This window comes from Lepeophtheirus salmonis, chromosome 2, assembly GCF_016086655.4.
Source record: "Lepeophtheirus salmonis chromosome 2, UVic_Lsal_1.4, whole genome shotgun sequence".
NCBI classification, from domain to species: domain Eukaryota; kingdom Metazoa; phylum Arthropoda; class Copepoda; order Siphonostomatoida; family Caligidae; genus Lepeophtheirus; species Lepeophtheirus salmonis.
The window spans coordinates 33,581,374-33,607,925 of record NC_052132.2 but is presented as its reverse complement, the minus strand read 5'-3'; the positions used below and the strand labels follow the sequence as shown (position 1 = coordinate 33,607,925).

The window sequence follows — 26,552 nt, the reverse complement described above, 5'->3', positions numbered from 1 at the left end:
GATGATAGTAGTACAGGGGAAATTTTGTTGTAATCTAAACTTTTTAACTGATTTGGGATCCCCAGCTTTTTTTATGATCAGTCTTTATAAGCTATTAATGATACTTAATCATCATTAATTAAAAACTTTTATAAGATTAACTATTAGAAATTCTATTTGTTTATCTATTTTAATACTAATAAAAACTTGATTTAAAACTGCCAACACTGGTATAAAGGTATCCTTAACCTCAGGGCCCTAATGTTTTTTTTTTTTGCAGAAATAGCGTACTTTGTTGATTGTTTTTTTCCAACTAGTTGCCTATGTCTAGATCATAAAACACTTAAAAGTTATAACACTAAATAGTGTGTAAACATTAGTTCAGAGGCACTTGAATCAGATGGGAAGTGCAAATAGGGCGATATTAAAATATTTTTAGGGTCTGGAATCTGACTGATAATAATTATAATACTCATCCTCAAGAAAACAAAAATGTAGTTATCCTTGGAAAAAAAAAATAGTCATAAAATGATCCCTTAAAAACAATAAGGAAATGAACGCCGTTCAATTAATTTCCCGTTCATTGTTCAAAAATTAACGGAAAGCGCGAACATTAATTTTCCCCTTTAATTTCCAAGCTTAAAAATCAATAATATATATATTATTGAGATAAGTTCATATTGTATTCCTAACGTAGAATTTGCCACATTTTCATGCCTGTTATCAATAATTATTTTTATCCAAAAACTATCCAATAACTTCAAAATAGGCATTTTTTCATATCTTTTAATAAGACCCATGATACCTTCCAAAAGCTTTCACACTCTTCATTTCCAAAAGAATAGAAAAAATTTACGAAAACATAACATTATAATTTAGAAATAATTATTCTTAGAACATGTATAATGACTATCCATTAACAACTGTACAAATACTTACTGTCATTTACCAAAACAAAAAACGTACATTTGATCAAGCTATTTTATATTTTTTTATATAAATAAATAATAATTATAAATTAAGACATATAATAATTAATTTACATCGAGTTAAGATTCGATTCTTTGGTTGTAATGTGGTAAAAGGCTTTAAAGTAATAAAATATACGTACAATTAAAGATAATCAGAATTATATTTCTACATTAATGTGAAAAACTGATTAAATAGTTTTTAAAATAGAAATAAAACAATTATGGACTGGATATATATTCAGAGAGGTGGTTAAAAATTCCTTCAGGATCAGTGCCGTATTCAAAGTTTTGTTATTGAGGGGCCTGACTGGATTACTCACTATTGATAGACGGATAAATATTACTGCTCAACAAATATTGGAGCCCAGGCCCCCCGGTACAGCCCTGAGGAATTATAACTATAGGGAGCTATCTTCCATTACTATGCTATGTTGAATATCATCCTTTCTTTCTGAAATTGCCTTTAAAAGTTTCCTTCGTGGGCCGATAGGTATAGACATTGACTTTAGATCCTCATCGTTAAGGAGTAAAAGGGCTTCAAGATCCACCTTTTCCCTTTGAAAAAGAGAGGAAAACTCTGATAGATTTAAACTGGCAAGCAAAACATCAATTTCCTCAAGATCCCGGGGTTCCTCCTCCCGTACTTCATCCTCCTCCAAAGAAGAACTACTTTCATCAAAATCAATGCGTTCGGCAAAAGATCCTGCACTTCCTATACTCCCTTCTTCTAGGGTTGTCATAGGGAATGAAAAAAGACTAGCTGATACAGAGTTCCGAAAAGCAACACTTCCAAACCCAGGTCTCTCAAAAATCCCAGCAATTTCTTTACGTCGAGGAGTTTGTTGGGAATGAGAGTAGTTCAATTCTTCTGATGGCACCTCAGTACTTGTATTATTTGTTGGTGGGGCAACAAATATAATTTCCGAATCTCTTCTGTAACCTGATAAATTAGTTATTTTCAACGTACCGTCGTCATCTTTGCTTCTAATTTTGAATTGATCGTGTTCTTGATTCCATGATGATGACGATACTTTATTATTATATCGCTGAAGTTTTTTAAAGATTAAAGAAGAAGACGCAATGGGTTGCTTTCGTTCCATACTCAAGGTCCCTGTCATTTCAGAATAAGTTAAAGGGAAATTATTATTCAGGCTGTTCTTCTTTTTAGAGCTGGAAGATTCATCTTTCATTATATCATTATGATAATTATACTCATTCCTCCCATTGGGATGTAAAGTTGTAGTACTATTAACATTTCTTGATATATTATGACACTTTCGATAACTTTTGAGTAATTTTTGAGCAGATTTCTCGGCCTTTTCCTTCATTTTTTTCACTTTAGAAGGGGACTCTGTTTCAAGCTTATTGTGAATAGAGTCCAAATATGCTAAAACTTCTGCTTGGCCATTCATACCAGAAAGCTCTCTGGCAGTGTGCAAATCAATGTCAAGAGCCCAGACATTAATTCCAAAATTCACTAAAAATTCTGTACAATCCATGTGACCTTTAGCAGCGGATAGGTGTAAGGATGTATTCCCAAAATAATCACACTTCTCGGGGTCACCACCTTTACCAATAAGAAAGCGGAGAGTTTCTAGGTTTCCCTCAAAGGCTGCCCATAATGTTGGAGTCATTCCATCCTCATCCCCTTGATTAGTTTCTTTTTTTGAAATGGATTTAAGGGCTTCAAGATAGCCATCCTTAGCAGCGCGATGATAACGGTTTTCCATTTGAATGCAATTAAATGTGGTTTACAGTACACCATTACATTACATGATTGTGTAAATGCAACTACTAATTTACCTCATTGTCATCTCTTTAATAATAATCAAGTGTGTAAAAAATAAATACACTTGATACATCCACACCACGTACTGAACAATGTTCCACCACTACGCAAGAACCGCACACATAATAGTATTATTATTATTACTGAATAATATAATCTAACCCTCTGTTACTTATTAATGTAATATTATACCTCTGTATTTCTACAGAAGGCAGCAATGTGAATACAAATTGTAACAGGATTTTACCTGCTTACATGCAGATGTGATGTGTGCGATATTCAATCATACTCTCCCCAAACACTACATTACATTGATATATCTATGGTTGAGTAATTTACGGAAATTAAACTTATAGCACCAAGGGTTGTATTTATCTATATCATGTATGTATACTTGTGTGTTTTGAAATGAAACTGTTTGATTTTACAGGCCTGTGAGAAACACGAAATCAAATGTATACATTGATTCATATAATAATTGCCAGTCCATTTTTCAAGGTTTTTGAATCCTTTTTTTTATATTACGATAGTTGGTCAAGAAAAATGTATAAACGATGAGACACACATAAATAAGTTACAAACAGTCTTCCAAGTTTGTATACACAAATTGCGAACGGAAGTAGTTTAATAAATCAAATCTAATCTAGTTTATCTGCCTTCTATAATAATTAAATTATAAGGCGTATTCAGTCTTAAAAGTATGAAGTTACTACTAATAATAATTAATTATGAGTAAGAGAGGCTAACGACCTTCATTCAATACCAATCTAAATAACTTTGCACGAGCAAGAAATATAAAATAAGTGTTTTTTAATATGGCATGTTTTTATATGAATTAACATTCTACTAACCCCTAACATTTGAGTGTTAATGAATTTTTCCAAATGTAATAATCCTTAGTCGTTGCGTTAAGAAATTATGATGAGAAATACAAATCTTTCCCCACGATTGTATGTAATTGCAAATCATTCGGTTAATGTTTGTTCACACAATATAGAAAATATTATATAGTTCGTGTAGGAAGATGTGTGAACTGAGCAACCAATGGAGTTCTACTACAGCTCATGGATCGTGGAAGGAGAAAGCAGGTAAATGTTAGTAATAGAATAGACATTCTTAGAGAAGCTGACTGTCAATATTATTACATTTTATGAATTATAGTATATCAAAAAATGTCAAGTTAATTTCTACAAGTTTTTTCGCACCATCAATCAACCATAATACTGTTAAGTAATCGGAAAAATGTCACATAATATTATATTATACAAATGTTCGTTTTCTGCGCTCATTAATTAACGAAGGCCACGTTTTGCTTTATAATAAATATGATATGAAAAACTAACAGAGCATAACTAGACAAAGCTCATATTCCATATTCCTAAAGAGTTATCTCGTATAATTTTCTTTGCATCTTCGCCTTCTTCTTCGTTGTCACAAGGTTTCGAATAAATCCTTTGTCCCGAGGTAGTAGATAACAAGGGTAAGAAAGGATGAACATGAACACAATTTATACTATCCTGATGTACATTGTCTTGGGACCAAATTGGATATATATGTGGTTCATCGTTTACAATGACAGGACTAGACTTAAGATCATAAACCTTGATGGATCCATCAGTGTTTCCACTAATAACCAAGTCATTATCAAGAGTATGGAAATGTATGCGTTGATTGGTTTCAACGGTTCTTTTGAGTATACCAAAGAGTTTTCCGGGATTTCGTAGATCCCAAACTACGATTTCATTATTTTTTCGACCTCCAGTAAGAAACAAATCTCCATTATTTGAAAAAGAGGCATAAGTTATTCCACTTTTTTGACCTTCTAGCTTTAATAAGAGCGGGCTCTTTTTTCGAGTGTCATATATGGCAGCCCTTCGATTGTATGAAGTGGCAGCAAATAAAAAGGAAACAACAGGATGCGATACAATACATGATATTATGCCACGGCCTATAAGATATAAAAATAAGTTAGTGTTTATTCATACTATTTAAATAAATAATTGATTCTTATCTCTCTTTTTTTTTTTTTTTTTTTGCAAAAATAGAGTGAATTTATCTTTTTATTAATTGCGCGGTTCAATGTCAAGTTAAAAAATAATATAAAAATATTTACAAATGTTTTACGAAATCTTAAATTATTTAATAATGCTAATTTTTAAGGGGTATGTAACGAACATTTTTGCAAAAAAAAACAAAAAAAGTAATTTGAGTCGTGTATGCACAAACAAACAAAAAATTAAATCAATGGAACTCAACATTCCTAAGCCAATTTGTCCTTTTCCATATCGTAGAAGCGGATCTCTTCCAGGAATGGCCGTATCAAAGACATCAATTCTCCCTGTAGTCAACCCCGCATATATACGTCCTCCTGTCCGATCAAACTTGACCGACATGGCTGCAGTGACCTCATCTGCTTCATCATAGCAACGATATGTGGCTCGAATAGATCCATTAAATGCATCAAGTAAATGAATGGGAGATGCACGGGCCGTGGAGAGGAAAACAGACGTCACAGGGTCCATGGAAGACATCTTGGGATACCAATCCATACTGTAGATACACTCCGTTTTGGGAATGTCCAAAACAGGTTTCATGAGCTCCGGAAGAGGAGGCTACAATGAAAAAGAGAATTAATATTGAGTAGGCATACTTAGGTCTAAAAGAAATCTCATTACATCATTAGGTAGTTCGTAGAGACGAAAATGGGCATCGTCATGGGATGTAAGGAGGCAGGTTCCATCTGGAGACCAGAAACAAGCCTTAGGAGGAGAGTTATAATAGCTACATCCACTCAATTTCGTAAATTTGTTCTTGGGATTCGAGAGAAAAAGCTCTTTTGTTATCCTAAACTTGGCGTCTTCCATTATTTTCTATAGGATCAACTCTTATTCAAAAACACAACTCCATATTAATCTCATGTCAATGGATGACAGATCAATTATAACAAATTCATTATTACAGCTACGTTAATACTATAAAAGACCAAAAAGTATAAATGAAATGATATAAAAAATGAAGTGAGTGAGCGAGAGGTTTCGAGTTTTGCTAATAATTAAAGTTTGTTTGTTTATTGTTGTTTTGTTTAAAGCCGCATGCTAATGACGTCATTAATATCAAATATAAAAGACCTCTTATACTTTTAGTATAAGAACTCCTTGTCAGGAGAATATAAAGGAGGACTTCAACTTCTTTTTGATTCACAAAACCTTTGGACACCTGTAGATTGTTATAAGTATGACTTCCAATTCCACTACATTAACATAACCTCAGTAGAATGAGGGATGTGAGAAAAGCGGAGAGTTGGAACTGCGTGGTAAGATATTTCATTCATGGTCATTTGGAAGGATCTTTCATTTTGCAGATGCTCCTTCATATCAAGGACTGTGATAGTGACTTCTGATCTCGTTAATCATTGTCAATGCCTCCAGATCTTCTACGGAATAATCTTATAGTTATACTTATATTTATACGGATATATGATATAAGTAACTAAGAACTAAGGAGTTCCATAAAACCACAGAATAACCGACTGAAAGAGCCTGTGAGGAGCTGAGAGAGCTTTCATCCTCCATTCGCAGCTCCTTCATTGAAATTCTTGAAATTCAATTCTGCTTCGTCTCCTACTCAAAGAAAACTATTTAATTAATAAAAATCCTTCAGTGTTTTTGATTTATGTAATGGAGAAATCACTCATCTCAATCACATTTATATCCATTCCATTTATATGTTGGACTTTGTGATACATGGTCTTTACGGATAATTATATAACCTGGACACTTCAAGCTCACATCTAATTTTTTTATTACTACTAAGTATCTTCTGTTAAAACAAGCCAAAGATAATTCTAGACTCATAAAGATAATGTGCTTTTCTTTTCTAAACATTTTGTTCTAGAAAGTATATTATTATATTTGGCTATTACATATAAATAGTTATTTGGAACTCTTAAGTGAGTGAAGTGTTTAAAAAAATATAAGAGACCTTTTAACTTCTGTTGAAATATCTGAATATATCATTGTAATTTCCAAACGTATTGTGTAGGGAATCTTCTTCTAAACAATTAAATAGCGTGTCACCTTATTTTTTATATTACTCTTGTTAAGAACCAGGATCTCAACACAAATCAATTAAATACAGATAATACAGTTATTTGGAACTTTTAAGGGATTACGTGCTTTAAAAAATATATGAAATACCTCTTAAATTTTGTTGAAATATCTTAATGTCATCGCAATTCCCAAACTTATTGAGGCGGGAATCCTCGTATAAACAGCCAAATTGCTTGTCACTACATTGGAATATCATTCTCGCAAAGATCTAGGATCTCCTCACCAAATAATAAATTATTAAATGTTTGCTATACTAGCTAATTATAAGTTGTTTTACTGAAAACAATTTTGTTAAAATGTAACAAAATATTAATAAGATGATTTCAGTATTGATTGAGAAAATAATAAAACATAAATAATATTCTTCAAAATTTACATTCCCTATTTATGAGTTCTCCGTTATTTTATTTTTTTATCTTATTGATTAATTCGGTTTTATTTTGTAAATGCTATTTCGTTATTGTGATTGTTGTTCAGGCGAGTAGAAATTTCAAAATCCTTCCTATCATTAGTTGTATAGCTATTAGTCTTTATTGCAAACTATTGCAAGCAATATGAAAGTGGGGATGCTTTAGAAAATTTGATATATCCCCGAGTATTATTCAAATATTTTCTAAAATATATATCTCTCTCCATAGATTACTGAACCATTTTAAATGTTAAGTAATCTATAATCTCTGGAGATAATAGTAAAAATCACAAGGCAACGTATACTTATGCAATACATTATCTTGGATTCTATTAGCAAGATAATTACATTGATCGTTATATTCAAGATAAATGACAAATTAAGATCTTATTGTAATTTTATGTTTTCATATGTGATTTAAATGCAGTTGTTCAAAGTTACAAGGCAATTAGTAGTAGTCTAACGTATTATATTCGCAAAAGTAGATAGATGGAAAGATCTTCTTTTTTTTTTCAAACCCTCATATTTATACTATCAAGCTTGTATAGTATGAAAATAAGATGTTTATAAGTCTCAGATTAGATATACAATAATAAATCTATATTTTTGATGATGCTGGATAGAAAGTTGTAATTTATACAGAGAGTAGCGAATCAAAAACCACGTGATCAAAATTGTACCAAGTTGTCGTCGTTGCAACACTTTTTTGTCCGTTAGGGCACCGTTGAGTATACTTGAATATTCTACATAACTAACTACGCACCTGTATGAATTTACCCTTTTAACTGAGGTAAATTCTGTAAAAGGAAGAAAAATTGAAGGGGCATGGCAGAAAATATCCCCTTCTGTGGTATAAAAAACGACATCTGACGTGGGAAAATTGTTATCAGTACGACCAGGAATAAATTTAAGCTATTTTGTTGCGTTTTAACTTTTACCACTTTATTTTGAAGTTTTAGCTGTATAGAAAGAATATTAGGATAAAAATCAACAAGTCATTCAAACGACTTCGAACGACACGTTCGTCGTTCCATCAGAATTGTGAGTTGAGACCCGGTGGATTTTATTGTTTGTTTCGACTGTAAAATCAAGATGACTTGCTGTGCACCAATGTGCAGGAGTGGTTACCCCAAGGAACCTAAGGATCTGGAAGTGGTTTTTCATAGATTTCCACTTAAAAATTGCGGAACTCTGCTCCAAGTGAATAAGTGCTATTCCAAGGTTAGCATTGAGTCAGATATCCCATTCGAACTCCTTTCTTTGTTAGTGTGGTGTCTGTAGGATCTGAATTCCAGTCTTGTTTTTTATCTTAAGTATGTGTAGTCCAGTATTATATGTAATCTAAAAAAGTCCTACGAAGCATATAATTATTATTTCAAAGACTGCATTGTCTTATGTAATTGAGTAGGTACAAGTAAAGTATTTCGTTATTCAATCCAATCCACTGTTCAAGTTTCAGGCATCAAGCTCATTTTCCTTAAACTAAAGTATTTTATCTGCACGGCACAAGTTTTTTTTTATTAAATAGTTAATTCTTTATTCCATCCATGTTACTTTTTTTCAGAAAAAATTGGAAACCTTCTAAATTTTCAAGAATTTGTAGTAAACATTTTCATGATGATGACTACATTTGTAAGCGAAACCAAATATCTCCAACTCAAATCCAGCCTGCAAAACGAACACTATTAAAAACAAATTCCTTTCCGACAATATTTGAAGGTGTACCTTCTTTCTTGATAAAAAAAATTCCATCTTCGAGAAAAACTTCAACATCTTTAGGCAATAAGTAAACACCTAGTTCAATTGAACTATTCCTATAAATTTAATTGTGTGATTTGTATGTTTCAACATTTCAGAGATAAGCTACAAAAAAAAACGAAACTTAGAGGAAATTAAAAAGTTTCTGAACTCGGACAATGTTGAATCAATAAATGACATTATACATAAATTGAAAAAAAACTTATACACAGTGGATACCACGAAATTATTAGAAGGGAGGATTTACTTTTCTTGTTCATTGATCCCTCATCTCCGAAGATCATGTTTTCACTTCAAATATTGAACAATCTTCATTTTAAAATGTTTCATGGAAATTTTAAAGTGTCCATTCAAATTGTCAAACGTTTATGCCCTCTCTTAGTGCTAACATTTATGAGTCAAGTCTACAACATTCTTGCATTTTTAAAGAAGAGGTATATTAACAATAAAAGCATCATTTCAAGTTCTGTGAGTAAAATGATGAAATAAAATTGGACTGACACTTCATAGTTATACTTATCTTTTTAGTGTGCTTCAAAATTAAAAAAAAAAAAAGATATCGACCAATTATTAGTCTTTCAATATCGATTATTTTGTTTTTATTTTAATATTTAAAATATTGTTTATTTCTAAAATATATTTGCTAATACTACGGATGCGATACGTTTGTTTTTGTTTCGTGTCAGTGCCTTATTTTGACAGGGGAAAAAATTGATACGAAAGATACTCTAAGGAATGAGGCGACAAACATATCAATATGGAAAAAAATTATCACCTTTGACTCATAAGTTCAAACTTGTCTACTGCGCCATGTTCATCTTCATACTCGCGTCATATTTTGTGATGGGATTTTTGTTAAGAAACATTACATTTTTTTATTCTCCTCGCGCTGTACTAAAGTCCCATATATAGTCCTTTTAAGATCGAGAGTGTGTAAATGAGTGAACATATTGACATTTGAGTTGAATCGATCTGAAAATACTAAAAAGATTGCAGTCCGATCCCAATAAAATTTTTCCGTCCTAAAACCGGTCCTGATCGTCCTTTTATAGTAACTACAATAGCTGAAATGACGTAGTTACGAAGTCCTTTTAGTCATTCAACATAACATCTTTCAATAGAGACATATAAGCTAGATACCTGAAGTTTAAAGGAGAATGTGTGGGGCTAGAACTTATTATCATTAACTTATTCTAACTATCACTTATTTTTTTTTCCGGTACAATAATAATATTGCATGATAATTAATTAGTAACCAATAAACATAAATATATAATACATTTGTTACTTTATGCTTGTATCAATCACAATTACTCAACATCATATGGGAATAAGTTTCCACGAAGGCCTAGACAGTCTTTGGAGTTTGCTCTGTATATTTCTATGAGTAATGAATATCCAAAACAATAAATAAGTATTAATTATTTAATTACTATAACATGAATGTATTTTAAATAAAGTTTTTTGTTAAAAAAATATAAGTATAATAAAAACAGGAGGGAAAAAAAATATTAATTTGATCAATGATTCTTAACTTTCGTAATTTCATTAACTAACCAATTTTAGAATCTCAGTAAAGCTATGTCCTCCCAGATTTTTTGCTCAGAAATTTAATCAACATACAAATAAAAGTAATAATTTAATAACTATATTTTGAAAACAAATATTCCAAAAAATATTTTTTTATTCCTAATTACAGTAGTATACTATCTATTTTAAGTAGCTAACCAAGATTACATGAATAAACGTAAGTATACAATTAGCGTTTTTAAAATAAATAAATTATTGTTCTTTTTATATTAGTAAAAAATATTATTATGAATATCATTTTTATGGCGTTTAAAACGAATTGGTTGATCCCTGGATATTTAAATGAAATTCGTAATATGACGTATATGATTAGGACTTGGATAATTCATCTGACAACCAGTTCAATCCTTCAACCAATCCATTTCCTTGAATAGCAGATGTAGCCTGGATATGCCACGTTCTCCTCTTTAAATCATTAAGACCCATCTTATCCGTCAATTCAGAAACATTCATAGCCTCCGGCAAATCTTGCTTATTAGCCAGTACGAGTAACTGCGCGTCCCTAAAAACATCTTCTTGTAACTAAAAAGGGAAATATTCAGCATATTATATTTTGATGAAATTGACTATATAATTATTTATTCATTATACAATTTTCTGTAGTTCTTCACGGGCCTCGGATATGAACTCTCTGTTGTTGGAGTCCAGTACAAAGATAATTACTCCTTGTGTATCTTCAAAATAATGTCTCCAGATAGGGCGGAAATTGTCCCGGTTGCACACGTCCCAGATTGTGAAGCAAATGTTTTTGTACTCCACAGTCTCAACATTGTAACCTGAAGCAAAAAAAAAAAAAAAAAAAAATTACTCACAATTATTAGAGTATACCAATTATCACTTTTTTAATTTACAAAGGGTCCTGTTTGTCTCTACGATTTTTCCAAGCTTCAATTTGTAGAGGATTGTTGTTTTTCCTGCGAATTCCAATCCAGCCATCAAAACCCTAATTTGCTTCTTCCCAAAGAGACGACAGAATAAACTAGAGGATGACAATCCCATGATATTAGAAATAGGAGTGAAGACAAAACAAAACTTGTGACTTCCTTTATATGCTACATAAATTCGAATCAATATTTGCGTGCTTCAAACCCCTGGAGGCTGGGACTACCTATATATTTCATAATGTTGATGCAATACTTGCGTGGTTCCAGGAATACGAATAAGTAGGGTAAATTTTACAAACCACACGTCATAATATAGACTATTATAGGCTTATAACATATTGCCCTTTTTCTCGAACATCAAAAACTACCGCTAGAAAATTTAAACTACAACAGTATATGTTGCAGATTTCTGTGAAAAAAAAAAATCCATTGCAACATTTGAGGGGTCGCATTCAAATGCAATTTGTGGAAAAACTACTGTCTGGTACAACCTATCAATAGATACAACAAATAACAAACATTTTTTGCCATGGTTTGTCAAATTTGGGTTGTCAAATAAGTTTAAATTAATTGAGCTGAAAGTGTTGCAACATTCCCAGTTTCCCCTTCGTCATTACTTTTTTGTTTTCCCCATAAATACATTTAATTCTGCATGGTTTATTTCTCTTCAATGTTGATATGATTAATCTAATAAGTAATAATACAAACACCAAAGGCTACTTCAGTTGTTCTTTACAAAAATATTTGCTCATTCACGGATCTGGGCGATGTGCAATTTGCAATGTTTGATGTTGTTGTTAAATTAATATCAATGACGTCATGAAATGTCTTTACCTAACTCTCACACAACCTCTCCACAATATTTAAGTCTATGAAAACTAATTTCTCGACCCACCGCCAATTTTTCAAACTTAATGCGATGGATCCACAACAGAAAAAGCACTACCAGACTGGAATGGACCTTCTCCTTCAATCAGCACGAACAATATATCAAGAACAAAGTGAAGAGCTACGTCCAATTGTAATGGATGCTCTGAGAGAATTCAAAAGTTTAACAGCCGAGTACCTCAAATCTACTCAAGAATTTCAATTAAAAAACAGAGCCTTAAATGAATCCCAATTCGAAAGTCACGATGAATCTTTGTCTCCAGAAGTTTGTACATACTTTACTTTTCCTCTCTCTTTTTAACGTAGACTTTTAAATTTGATCTATTATTTAATTATCTAGGAGCGCTATGCTGCAAAGTACAAGGACCTGCAAGTTACTTATAACGACGATTATTTTTCAAAAGATCCCAGATACAAAGAAATCGAGAAAATGATGGAGAATGACTCTGATATATTGGTTACTAAATCCTCCCAAAGTCTGATAGATCCCATTACTAAGGCCACCATTGTGTCTCCCGTAAAAAATCCCCATTGTGGTCATGTCTACGATAGACAATCTGTCACTTCATGGGTCAACACTTCTAAAAAACCCCTTAAATGTCCTATTGCAAGTTGTCCTAACAAAAAACCAATTCAGCTCAAAGACTTGGAAGAGGACAAGGCGCTTAAAAAACGAATTCTTGCAATGAAAAAATGAGTCCTAACATTTGTCAATCATATAATTTATTAATTATTTGCTATATATTTATATTTTAAAATTATATTATTTGTGTTGCTAAAAGTTCCGACGTCCTCCTTTCATGACATTACTAGTCTTGTTTGATTGAGAGGAACGGCAAACAATACTTCTCTCCCTATTATTTGAGCTTCTTGTTTCTGGTGCCTTCTACAGAAATTGGGAAAGTATCTCTTTAAAGACAAGTATTGGCATAATGGAATGGTCACAAGAGGCTCATCATAGTCCTCTTTACGTCGCGTGGAGTTTAAGGGGTCCATTGTGTTCATCATTTCTGTATATCTTCTCCCGGTTCTTGAGGCTTTATCCTTGAGAGAATCATCAAATGGGATTTCTACATAAGAAAGCTTTTCCTTTCTCTGTGGAAAGGAATTTACTTCACTCATTTTGATTATGACCAACGAAAACCAAAGTGTTTGAAAAGCCTTTGGAAAAAATAATTTTTATACATATTATAAATGTTAAAATAATCCTCCCAGGAAACCAATTTCTTGATTTCAATCACATAAATTCTGGGATGATAATATAATTAATACATTTTGTGAAATTTCTGTAATTCATTTTCTATTTTAAGAAGAAAACATAAAATTTTAAGCTAGTTATCGTGAAAGATACAAAAATAATTCATGTTTAATTATGATTATAAAGTGAAGTGATATTAATTAAATATGGGTTTGTAGTTTAGTTATAAAGTATCATTTTTTGTCGATGCCATTAGGAAATAATTATTAGTACTTTTGGTTAAACCATTAAACAGTCTATATGAAAGTAATCCTCAATATGTATTCAACTGATCTATTAATGAAGGAATATTATGAAAAAAAGATAAATTCGAGATCTCTCAGGATTAAATGAAAGTCTTAATGACGATCTTCACAGTTAATATTAAATATTGTTAAATTAAGTAATTTATTATATTTTAAGAAGAAGACATAAATTATAAGCTAGTCATGAAAAATCCAAAATTATTATTTGCATAGTATATAAATGATAAAAAACTTAATCTCAAGAATATCTTCAATATGGGGTGAGCTAACACAAATACAATCTGGAACAAAAATCAAGAAAGAAAATTGTCCTATATAGTTTTAGACGTCATATAAACATACAACCAATATTTTATAGAAATATTTGAGTCAATTATAGCCTTTTTATTCATATTTCTGAGATGGGTTGTCATACTTAAGAGTAATGATGGGCCGATTTCAAAAAAATCAAAATTTTTTACTTGAATCGCATAGGAATTCCGATTCCTATACGATTCAAGTAAAAAATTTTCCTACTCAGATTCTTTAATATTTTTAATAATAGTTAAAAAATACTATTTTGCTATCTTTCAGGAGTAAAGTTAAGTATAGCTTGCAGGAGTATGTTTTAGGGGGCTTGGGGATTTTTTCCCCCAAAAATTTCAAACATACAATTTGATTTTTAAATTTTCTTAAAAAATCTACAACTATTGACAAATAGTTACAAAAGTTTAAACTTCTTCTCGAAAAAATTGGAGAAAAATTTGAAATATAAAATATATAAAAAAAATTAAATATTAAATTTCTTGTACAAAAATTTAAAAAATACATAGTTATTCCATAAAAAATAGCCAATTTTCCGATTCTGATTAATTGTCCCATCACTATTTAAGAGTTAACTATAATTTAAAATGGTTCATTTGATTTAGGAGAAGGTTAATTTGGCTCTGATATGGCTTTCAAATAAATTTTTTTTTAATTCTTTAATTATTATGTTGCATTTTTGCTACTTTAATTACAATTTATGACGCCTCTAATGGAATAATCAGAACAATTTATGGATAGAAATTGACGATAATTAGTGGAAGATTACATAATACTCTATTTAGAGAAAAATCATTCTATCTTACTTTTGTAGTGACGGATCACATAGTACTTTGAATTTAATACATTTAATAATAGAATTTTATATTCTTAATAATGGAATTATTAAATATATTGTTTCCTGGGAATTTGTCGTAGGAGTTGAATATCAGGAGAGGAACCCTAGTCTGCTCGTATATACATTAGGAATATTAATTTCTTTGCAAATTAAATAATTGTCGAATCTTAAAGATAGATCATATATGGAGTACAATTCCAGACAGAATAAGAACTACCTTTACTTGTCTCACGTTATGTCAGTCAAGGACCAGTCAACAAATGTTTGCCCTTGGATTGAAATGGTGTGCTCCTGATTGTTTTTACCTCATGTGAGAAAGAGGAAAATGACCTTTATAAATTAAGTTTTCTACTTTTGTGACCTACAGAGAGGCACAATTCATATACTACTATTAATAACCCTTGACAGTTTAATAAATATACAAAAATATTTTGTAACTTTACTCGTATCAAATCCTAAATATCTTTGGAAACATTTATTCTTTTAAGGTTGCTCAGTACAACTATGATTTTTTTACTCAAAAATGAGGAACTTATTAGACTTTTAAATAAAAGGTCAATTTTTCATCATTTTTTTGTACTAATGAGGGAATTCCTACGATTCAAAAACTTCATTTTGTTGGCTAGCTCAATGAAGAATGACTAATACTGATAATATCTAAGTAAAGAGATGTGCATGATTTTTTAAATTGCAAGCTTGGCCATTTGTAAATATACCATTGGGGTATCATCATAAGCAAAACTGTATATAGAGATTTGGGAGTACAGAAGTCGACTCAAATCTTTTTTTAGAATCTCATTATTTGTGGCATGGAGTAGAGTAGGTAAAATGCATTAGATCCTCGGTATCAATTTAATTGAATATTATACATAATACATATAATAAAATAGATCTCTATCGCTTAAACTGATATATAGATTCGATTAAAGCTTAATGAATATTTAATTTTATCTTTAATTGAAAGTAAATATAATTTATTTGAAGAATTCAAGATGATAGTTGTACATTTTTTATTATGCAATAATAAAACCTTGATATACGAGTCTTGTTTTTAATTTGAATTTTGATTAATTTGTGTACATATTTAAGTAGAACTTGGTTAATTAATTTTTATAATTAAGTTGCTATTTGAGCTATTAAAATAAAGACAATTTTACGGAGGCTAATTAGCAATTAAAACCTCTAGCCAAGTACATTTCCTAATATAAAATTATCTTTATTAATGTATTTTGAATCACGTTTGTGATTCCACCGATACCTGTGCATAATTAATTATACTGATACCATGACTTATTTGAGCTCATTTTTGCTACGGTTATAAATCAATAAAACAGGTAAACTAGACATTGACATTATTCGCATAAATTCTAAAAAAGAAAGAAAAGAAGTTGTGGAAAGTACGTAGAGAGATTATACACTTTTTGTACAGGAAATTTACTTGAAAGTAACAATTTGGAAATAACCACATTTTTAATGCCCAATACATTTGAATTGTAGTATGAGTTGTTCAAAAAGTCCGGTACGGTTGGAGTTGGGAATAGCGATTTACTTTGAAACCATTAAGTAACTTTTTTACTAAATATTTCTTATTTGAATGCTTTTTGAATAATATTTTTTATAACAGAACTGAAGTCGAGTCCATATTTTATGAGTCAAGTTCCAGTCAGCAGTATCCGTCCTGCGGGTCCATTAAAAAGAAAAGAGTCCGGACTTGAGCACTGGTTTGTACATATTTCAATTTTTAGGGTAAGCATATAAACCTGAGTTAGGAATTGTAGCCAGTTCAACATCATTTGATCTCATGTAGACCACTAGTAAAATAATAAATAAATAGCCTTTTGTTAGTGTTGTAAGTATTTTTTTTTAATCAGTGAGGCAGTTGAAATTAGAGTAGAGGTTGAGGACGAGGAGGCTAACTTTCAATATCTAAGAAAGGACGTCAAACTCCCTATAAATGAACCACCCATAAATTATTTAAGGATGGAGAGTAATTAACTTTTTAATAGTAAAATTTCAATTTTTTAATGACTAATTATGATTGATACATTTATATAATATTTTCCTATCTGTAATTAATAATAATAATTTAAATATTAAACAAATGTAATCAATTTTGTTATTTGATAATGAAATTCCATTATACACAATAAGGAATTGGTATCGGAATCGGTTGAAAATTTGGTATCGGTAGGTATATTCCTAATTATCATTAAAGATAGAGACATTCAATCTTTATTCAGGCTTGTGAATACGGGGCTAAGGGGGGTAGTTTTTTCTAACAAAATACTCAACTCTAGTCATAAGCTTTTGTATTTGGAACTTAGTTAAGAGTACTTTATTAGCTCAATAATAAATGAAGCTCTCTTTTTTTTCATGTTTTCTTACTATAAACGCCTTGAAGTTACCTACTTTTGGATCTCTAAATTAATATACATACATTATACAAACATAATTTCAAAGGCAGGAAAAAGGAACAAAAAGCTTAAATAACTTTGAGACTTCAAAATTGAATATATATATATATAAGCACATTAATATATTCTCGTAGGATATAATATAATGTACCTTCCTAATATTCATATTTAAGGAAATCATCAAACATTTCTTACTAAAAAGCATAGGCATTCCCTCGAGGAAATGTTGTAGACATTTTAACTTTTGATCTTCCCTTTAGTGATAAAAATAAACATCAAAACTAAATTGGGGTAAATAAAACTTGACTATTTGTAGTAGCTTAAGTTTTACTTATCTGTATATATGAAATACATATTAAGAGTTATAAATCGTAAGCATTTTTATTATAAAAAAAATTAACCAAAGGTTAATAGAAATACAAGGTTAGAACATCATATAATTGGGCCTTCTAGAATTTTCAATACCAACGACTGCTGGGCAGGAAGGAAATATTTTGACACAAATATTGACATAGTTAAAATTTTTAGGAAAAAAGTGCTACAAATTCATAGCTATTTACAAAAAAAGATTTTTTTTTATTTATGAAAAATTGTAAAGTTAAATTTTATTTAAAATCAATGCTTATTCACAAAAAAAGTTTACTGCTGCCTATATGACTGTTCCGGACCTAATACATAAGGACCGACATACCACTACTTAATAAATTTTCAACAAGTCCTCCGTGTAACTCCATGTCCTTGGTTACTTTATATTTGGAGGTTCCCTCCTTAAGAATGAAACAATATCATAGCAACTAATAAGTGCGCATGAAAAGCACTTCAGATTACAAACAATAAAACTACTCGGACGCTAAAAAATGCTTTAGATTAACAACCCAATATATTCTATATGTTATTTTTGTGAAGAAAAAAATAGCTTTAGAAATTAAATAATTAAAAACAGTTATTGCGTTTCCTCCTTTCTCCTTTTTTCATTAAATAACATGTCGTCCTTGTGCTAACTTCAACCCTTTAAAGTATGCACTTTTGCTTATCTTCTTGTAAATAAAAAAAAACAACATAATACTACATATATTTATAAATGTAAATATAATTAAAAAATTCCTGCACTAATACTATTTTAAACGTTGAGGGGTTCTCCTTTTTATAGCTCAATAATTCTTTTTCTCCACCCGAAAATATATAGCGTACATTTGATATTAACAAGGGTCCTAATTCAGTAATAGCATATGTCTCGCCCCACCTTCTTCTTGAGTTCATTTTGTCTTTAAAAAAATGGCATCTTTATGTATGATACTCGGTGGCAAGGGGTGTCAGGGCCTCTGAGACCCCACGTTATGAATGCATATTTTAAGGTTAATCAAAATTATCTACAAAATAAGCACGTCGTTGCCTTTTATTGTATATCAAAAAGAAAGTGAAAAAATTTCAAAATCATTTGGTAGTTAGCTCTCCAACTTTGGAATTATTATTCGATATATATTTTTTATCTGAGTCAAATAACACCGTTGAATATCTTAGGGAGGGCCAAAAATTAGAAGGATTGAATTCCAGTTTCAAAAATGTATATAAATCAAAATTTTCTTGATAAAAAAGTATTGAGAATCATCCCTGAAATGAGGCATAATTTAGAGGAGAGGGAATAATAATAATTAAATAAAAGATTTAAAATATATTTTCTGAAAAAAAGTCAAGGATCTGAAATTCCCTTAAAAAAGACCTTTTTTAAAAATAAATCTCTATTAAAGGGCGCTAAAATTTACACAATGGCTCCCTTCTCAAATTTGTGTCACTTCCTCACAAATTGCTACATACTTATATAGTGTTGTTCGGTATATTGGTGCTGTAGTGGCTCACGCCATACTATACTTAATTGCTACTGGAAAAGTTCAACTGTCGATGACATTTCAGATCTAGCCCTCAGGTTAGCACACAAGCTACATAACCAAATCAAAAGTACATAAAAACATAATAGTAATACATTATTTCATTGTTTGTTGCCGTTTAAAAGATTAAAGGCCTAATGAACCTGCCTATACCCCTGGCCAAAAAAAGAAACAAAAACAACAACCTCCGAACGTGTAAGTGCATCTAACTTTAACGACATTTTGGTTTCATACAACTAAAAATACTTTCGAAAAAGTAGTTTTAGTATCGGAATCGGTTCCAAAAATATGTTATAACTAGTGTTAGGGTTCGGTGAAGAAATCCTGGACCGGTCTGAGACTGTTATATTTTTTGCTCGGTCGTTTTAAAAATTCGGTACAGATCAGTCCATAGGTAAAGTTTGGTCTAGATTGGTCTAAAGGAAAAATTCCGAATTGTTCGATTTCAAAAAAAATCGGTCAATACCTATTTTACAGATAAGTTTTTTCAAGAACAATGACGTTATGCGAAGTTTAAACAGAGAGAGCTAAGATTAATTTTGATCCCGCCGGCTCTTATATGTATAGAGTATTTGTTCTAGAACTTTTCGTGTACTTTTGAGATTTTTTTGAAAAAAAACAAAAAACGAATGACAGTTGTTTTTGAAAAAAAAAATGGTCTTTCATAATATATGAGATCGAAAAAAATCGGTCCAATGAGTAAGACCAAATCAAGATCTGTCTACAATGTGAGACCGAAAAAAATTGGTCCACAGTGAGAGCCCAGAGTCTGGACAGAAAAATAGGTATAGAGAAAATCTCTTAAGACGGAACTGAAAAAAAATTCAGTGCTAGACTGAGTCTCAACACTAGTTATAACATGTTTTTTTTTTTGCCATTCTTAGCCGTATACTTTTAACTTGAAGTTGTTATAATTGACGAATACTGGTGAATAAAACAAATAATAAACAATTCATGATTGCCCATTTAATTGGGTAAACATCCCAATCGATCATCAGATAATGGGAATTTGATCGAAAAATAATTAGATAATGATTTAGATTTGGAAAACCATTTTTAACAAACATCATTATGTTTAATTGTTATTAATTTCATCAGAATAAGGTAGAATGTATATTAGGGCGGGCCAAAAAACGAAAAAAGTTAGAAAATCAAATATGTCTAGTTACACTTCAATGTTATATACATATAAAAATAAGTATTCCTGCCAAATTTTAGATAGATGGGAAAACCTTTGTAGCTGCTGACACGGGATTGAAATGTTAATGTCTCATATTCTTTTATTTTAAAATCAAGTTTGATAGTGATTAAATTATGATATATATAGTATTAATATCTTTATCCTTAAAAGAATGACCAAAGTATAGACCAGTAGCTCTCAATCCTTTACTCCGTACGTGTTTTCAGTCACGGTTGGCTTACTTTTTTTTAGCGTTACCCCAAAAGAACTTGTAGTAAAATTAATTTACCTCAAACTAGTACAAGGGCGTCCGTAGGATTATATATATATACAGGGAGCGGGGATCAAATTATCGCCTACTTTAAACCTTGATAACTTGAAGACAACATTATTAAATAAAAAACCGGTTACCAAATAGGAAAGCTATTCTCGTCAGCTGACGATACGTAGTTCAGTTAGCATCATGCCGTCATCATATGAGGAGATAAAGAGCTATAAGTGGAATCAGGAGCTTTCGAGGTCCGCCGTAGTAATGGCATTGGTTAATAATGGAGGTGAAATCTCCAATTCAACGATTGCTTCAACCTTAGGAGTGAATTTACGGACTGTTCAGCGTATCTGTAAGAAGCAAGAGGACACCTGGGATGTTGATGCCACCATAAAGAGGGCATCCAAGTTGGAGGGCGCCGACAAGAAGGTCAGGGACACCGACTTTGTCGACAAGGTGAAGAAGATGGTTGAGGATGACCCTACCAGGTCCATGAAGGCCGGAGATATATATATTTTTTTTTTTTTTTTTTGGGCTTGGTTTTGGAATTTTTTGTTCGAAAATCTATTTATGTTCACAAAATAATTCAAATAGTGATTTTTTGAAAAAAATATGGAAAATTAAATTTTTAGGAAAAAAATTTGAAAAATGGAATTTTGTGGAAATTTTTTGTAAAAAAATTTACAACTATACACAAAAAAATTCAAAAATACATAGTTATTCACACAAAATGAAATTTTTTCTCCTAATTTCGCCTCAAATTTCTTCAAAATTTCCTAATTATTGTTTTTTTTGAGGGGCCCCGTTTTCTAAATCAATTTAGCCCTGTTCCCCGCCCACTGCCTCACAGTTCCACCACGTTTCCCAGTGGGTACGTGTACCTATACAGGCAGCTTTAAGATGCTGAGGAAAAGAATAAACACAAATCTCACTCCAAGCAAGGAAATATACAGGTATAACACCCATATCGATCTATAATTCTATTTTGAGTTCAACAAGGACTTACGTTTATAAATGCCCCACAAATCCTTAGTGTTACTCTCCGTCTTTCAGGAACAAATGCATTATACACTCAAATGTTCTTCTCTGAATAATTAAATAATAATAAGCTTTGGGAAAAAATAAATGATTTCCAACTAGAAAAAAAAAAACTCAGACGCGTTCATGTAATATCCTCTACAACTCTAAGGATTAGATTCTAAGTTTTGCCAATTTTTTGTGTAAAGTTCCAACAAGCAGTGAACATAGATTGTTGAGACATTTTAGGGGGGACTAGGACGTACTTTATTAATTCATATTCAATATACGTTCTCCCTTCTTCCGCTATTAACATAATTCGTTTATTGGATTTTTATTTTTTTGGAGCATTTTCGAATCGACAACCTATACCTTCAAGAAAAATTTGAGACACTGGAAATCTATTTTTATAATGAAAAAAATCAAGTTATTCGAGAAAAAACAAACTTGCTCTCCAGAACCCAGGAATCTAATCTGATCAGAATGAAATATAGCTCTAGGTACGTAAATGAGAATTCTGAACAACTTTTATTGTTCTTTTAGCTCTAATGTCTGTATCAGTCTCCGTTTTTGAAATGAATACCCTTCCTTATCCGTTTTTATGAGGGGACGTACAATTATACAACTATAATATGTATTATACCTATAAAAAAAAATCTTTACACTTTCAATCTTGAACTATATGAAGATGTAGTTCAGGAACCAATCAATTGTAATTGTGTATGTCAAGAAAATAAAAATAACTGATATTATGCCTTGGCTACCCTAATAATTGATGTTGCACCCCTTGGCAATAATGTTGGCTTCCAGGCGGCTACAGAAGGCCTTACACCCATTGCAGATGTATTCCTCAGACATGGCATCCCAGTGCTGGTTGGCAGTGTTCTTGAGATTGTTGATATTTGGGTGACGGAAGGTTTAGGCCATGGATTAAACAGGTATCCCAAAAGTGAAGTCCAATGGGCTGAGTATGCTGGCCACATTTTCTTTGGCCAGAAAGGCAAGTTGTCCTCCAAACACTTCTGGGCCTTTTTGGACGTGTGTGGAGATGCACCATCCTGATGGAATTCCACGTTAATGTTCGGGTAGTTGGTCTGGACCCAGTTAAAAATGCAATCTCTGTTGGTTTCTTGCCAGCGTCCAAAAGTGTGTGGACCAAAATTCGGTGGTCACTTTCAAATGGCATTTTCTCGGGCTCTAACACACTGAGGAAGATCTATTTTTCTTTTTTAGTATTTGACTGAAAATTTTTTACTGCATTTACAAAAAACTTGATTTATGTAGCAAAAACGAAGTGTAAAGATTTTTTTTTTTTGCCACACCCTGTATCTTAAAGGATAGATAAATTTGTTGGTTTTAAAATAATTTTTAATGACTCAGTTCCTCATCAGTTTCCTAAAACTAAAATCAATTCGTCACTCTTTGATTGACAGAAAAAGGAATTACCTAAAAATATTCGGTTATTACCTTTTTCGAGAAAATTACTTAATTATAATATTATCATACGATTTGTGTGCATTTGGGTAAACGTGATAATAATCTCCAGTATTAGAGCTGTATATTTGATTAGTGTTATGTCAGTCCTTACTTATTCGAGTCCAGTCTTGGAAATGGTCCAATAAGCCTTTGGAACCGGCTCTTCGGACTGTTAGTTCTAGAATTGATTTAAAAAAAAGAAGAGAAAGAATACGGTTGAGTGACGTCATCAAAGACCGATAAGTTTTGAGGACTGAAATGCAGGACAAGACTTTTTTTGATGACTCATTGCTGGGTGACTTGTAAAATTGTATGATATTTAAGAAACTAAAAAATGGTAAAACATTTTGATGACACTTTCTTTTAAAAAAGATACAATTTGAAAATTTGCCCGTCGCAATACAAGGGAGAGGGATCTCACCCTCCATAGATATACATATCCATCTATATAAACAATAAATGTCTAATATGATTTTCAAAACTGTTAAACAAAACTTTAAAGATGTACCGTCATTATGAAACAGAAATAAAAAAAGGGTAGTTAGTATCTCATTCCAAAAAAATAACACATAGATAGCACTTTCTTTTAAATTCACCTCATTTTCAGTTAGTACAATATCTCACAAACCAAGGAACAGAGTGTGATGAAATTTTAACCAATAAAAAAGCCAATTGGTACCAAAAAAAAACCCCGCGTTTTCTTTGTTAAGACCGGGACCTTTTAGGCCCTGTGTTATTCAGTCCTAGAACCGCTCCTATCAGTTCATGGGACCAGTCTATAAGATTGTCAGTAACTCAAACTCTCAGAAGTAGAGCTTCATAAATGTGACGTCATAAAGTACCAAACTTTATAACTTTTAGGACTGATACGCAGGACTGAACTGGACCATACCGAAACTGAACTGGACGGGACCGCAGTCTTTAGTTCTAAACAAGGACCAACACAAAAACCAATCGTATTTATATAATTAAATAAAATTGTATTATAAAATGCCGCATTTCCCGGGAATTTCTTATAGGGGACAACCCCAAGAAACCACGTGAAAATGGGATCCCGAGAGATAAATCATAATAGTTTGTATATAATTATAAATTAAGTTAAATTTAATATGTAAAATAGCAAGAGAAGAAATATCTTATAACTCGGAATTGAATACAACTCACCCAGATCACTACCCAGTCCGAGTTATATAGATCTTTCTATATATATTTATATGAATATAATTGTAAAAAAAAAAAAATGATATGGACCTTCTGTGGCGTAGTTAGCCTGCCCCAAAGTTTTTGAACCCCCCTTTTCATCATATAAGAGAATATATATATATGGATCATTCTATAAAGAGTTTGCATGAAAAACGGATTTGACTAAAATTTATTATATAACATTGTTGAAAATTGACCAGCTCTGAAATATAATTAAATCCAACTCTGAGATTTGAAGCTTTAAAGAGGAATAAAATTTTGATGAATATTTGATCAGTGATATATCATACATCAAAGCAATGATAGACAAGTTTAATACATCATTAAAAAAGTATTGGTTAGCTGGATCAAAATGATTTTATGATTTCTTTGAACTTTGTACTAAAAAAAAGAAGACCTTAAATTTTTCAAAGTCTTTGGTTTTTAAAAATTTTTAAACTACATATATAAAGGTGATATTTCTTTAATAACAACAATAGAGTGGGAAACTCATGGAATGAAGGTGTTATGGTCTGATTCATAATAATAATAACTTCATTTATATTGTGTTTTTTGAATTATAAAGGTCATAGCTTTATTCCTAATATCACCATCAAGTTTCCACTCCACAGTTTTTTTTAAATTAAAATGGTTCTACCATTATATTGCTAAAAAAAATAAAAATGAAAGACCATTTATCTTAAAAATTTTAAGATCACGATGTAAATTAACGATATATTGTAAATCAAATATTCATCAAAATACTCATTTCTTCATCTTTAAAGATTCAGAAGTCTGAGTTGGATTGTGTTACATATCTAAAATTTCATTTCTAAGTTGGTTTACTCTCAATAATACAACATATCAAATTCGTTTCCTCGTCAAAATTTACTGTGAAATGACCCATAATCTAAATATTTATATAAGTAATTATTTTACGGTGTTGATAATTGTAGGGGCTAAGCCACCCAAATAATGAAAGCTAGCAGCAACGCTACCCCAGAACATATATACATATATATACTTACAATTGATGGCCTCATATTTATGTATCTTCTAAAAACTTTAGTATAATGGGTATTTTGTTGTTCTCTGAATGAAATGAGTTATTGGGTTGCACATGAAATACCAACTGAGGGAAATGGATAAAGTGTCAGGCGTTCTTATAGTACCTACCTATGCAGAATGCAGATTCTGTTGTTGCTCTACTCATTTTTTTGTTTTGTTTTGTTCTGTTTACGGCTATTATATAGGATTCTTAACTGTCAATTATATCTACATATACTGATAAGTTTCAACAGACAACTACATACATATCTCAAATTCGTGATGCTCCTAAGTCAAGAACTAATTTCTTTAACAAAAAAACAAACCCCTTTTCTACTCTCTCTCCCCATCTCATCCCTACACACTACCACCCACGGGGAGCAATGAAGACAATTATCTCGAGGGCAGGATTTCTTATTCCCTCCCCCTCCCTCCTACATTCATGACCTAATCTTGATTTAATATGATACTTAATTGAGTCATTCCATTCACATTATTAAATAATATGTTCACTTGTAAAGTTTTTTCAGGTGACGTCATTTTTGTAAACGTCCGCCATTTTGTTTATAACAATGAAGCCCAGGCCTTTTTTCATTAGTATTAAGGAAACTAAATAACTCTTGAACGTCAGAATGGGTCCAACAAAAAACCCCTTGTCGTCTATAACATTTCTATTTCTCCATTGTCTAGTTATATTATATTTATATCTGACCCTACAATTTGTTCAAAATATGATATTACACCGTTATACAATCTTATTTCCGTGTTGTAGATACAAACTAACAAATAATTTTATCTAATTATCTTACTTTGCTCCTCCCGAATCGATCCAAACAAAGAAACCGTACAAATTTAGCCATTCTTACTACATATTACTTTGATTTAGTTGAAATATAAGTGTTTATCGTTGACATCAAGGGGTATTCAATGCAGGTATTGAGTCTTTCTTTATTCCTAAAGACATTTGAAGGAGTTTGATCAAGGTGTATTGGAAATTGGTACATTTTATGTTGTAAAAATATCAACTTTGAGTTCCCAAGATGGCGTCTCCTTCAATTATG

General features: G+C 31.2%; 4 protein-coding genes and 1 long non-coding RNA gene across 6 annotated transcripts; 2 read left to right on the top strand and 3 right to left on the bottom strand.

The window, feature by feature from the left end:
* Positions 1–1,092: 1,092 nt before the first annotated feature.
* Positions 1,093–3,866, bottom strand: Sans (SAM_USH1G_HARP domain-containing protein Sans). The gene has a single exon (XM_040707437.2). The coding sequence runs from the start codon at positions 2,678–2,680 to the stop codon at positions 1,349–1,351; it is 1,332 nt and encodes a 443-aa protein (XP_040563371.1). The 5' UTR covers positions 2,681–3,866; the 3' UTR covers positions 1,093–1,348.
* WDR79 (WD repeat domain 79) lies at positions 3,866–6,591 on the bottom strand. Its single transcript, XM_071886772.1, has 2 exons — positions 5,415–6,591; positions 3,866–5,351 (listed from the first exon to the last, which is right to left on the bottom strand). Exons 1-2 carry the CDS (start codon positions 5,601–5,603, stop codon positions 4,875–4,877), a joined length of 666 nt encoding a protein of 221 aa, XP_071742873.1. The 5' UTR covers positions 5,604–6,591; the 3' UTR covers positions 3,866–4,874.
* A 1,398-nt stretch (positions 6,592–7,989) lies between these two features.
* LOC121113613 (uncharacterized) lies at positions 7,990–9,671 on the top strand. The gene is made up of 4 exons (XR_005863086.2): positions 7,990–8,146; positions 8,211–8,478; positions 8,822–9,043; positions 9,114–9,671. It is a non-coding gene; the product is annotated as an uncharacterized lncRNA (long non-coding RNA).
* A 702-nt stretch (positions 9,672–10,373) lies between these two features.
* On the bottom strand, positions 10,374–11,853 carry LOC121113611 (ADP-ribosylation factor 4). 2 transcript variants are annotated; one of them, XM_040707440.2, is made up of 4 exons: positions 11,714–11,853; positions 11,457–11,657; positions 11,197–11,381; positions 10,374–11,127 (listed from the first exon to the last, which is right to left on the bottom strand). In XM_040707440.2, the coding sequence occupies exons 1-4, from the start codon at positions 11,724–11,726 to the stop codon at positions 10,915–10,917; spliced, it is 612 nt and encodes a 203-aa protein (XP_040563374.1). In that variant the 5' UTR covers positions 11,727–11,853; the 3' UTR covers positions 10,374–10,914. The 2 variants fall into 2 exon arrangements, with proteins under 2 accessions (XP_040563374.1, XP_040563375.1); XM_040707441.2 differs by lacking the exon at positions 11,714–11,853 and having other exon boundaries at positions 11,457–11,604.
* A 356-nt stretch (positions 11,854–12,209) lies between these two features.
* On the top strand, positions 12,210–13,797 carry LOC121113609 (E3 SUMO-protein ligase NSE2). Its single transcript, XM_040707439.2, has 2 exons — positions 12,210–12,642; positions 12,718–13,797. The coding sequence occupies exons 1-2, from the start codon at positions 12,361–12,363 to the stop codon at positions 13,072–13,074; spliced, it is 639 nt and encodes a 212-aa protein (XP_040563373.1). The 5' UTR covers positions 12,210–12,360; the 3' UTR covers positions 13,075–13,797.
* The last annotated feature ends 12,755 nt before the right edge of the window (positions 13,798–26,552 follow it).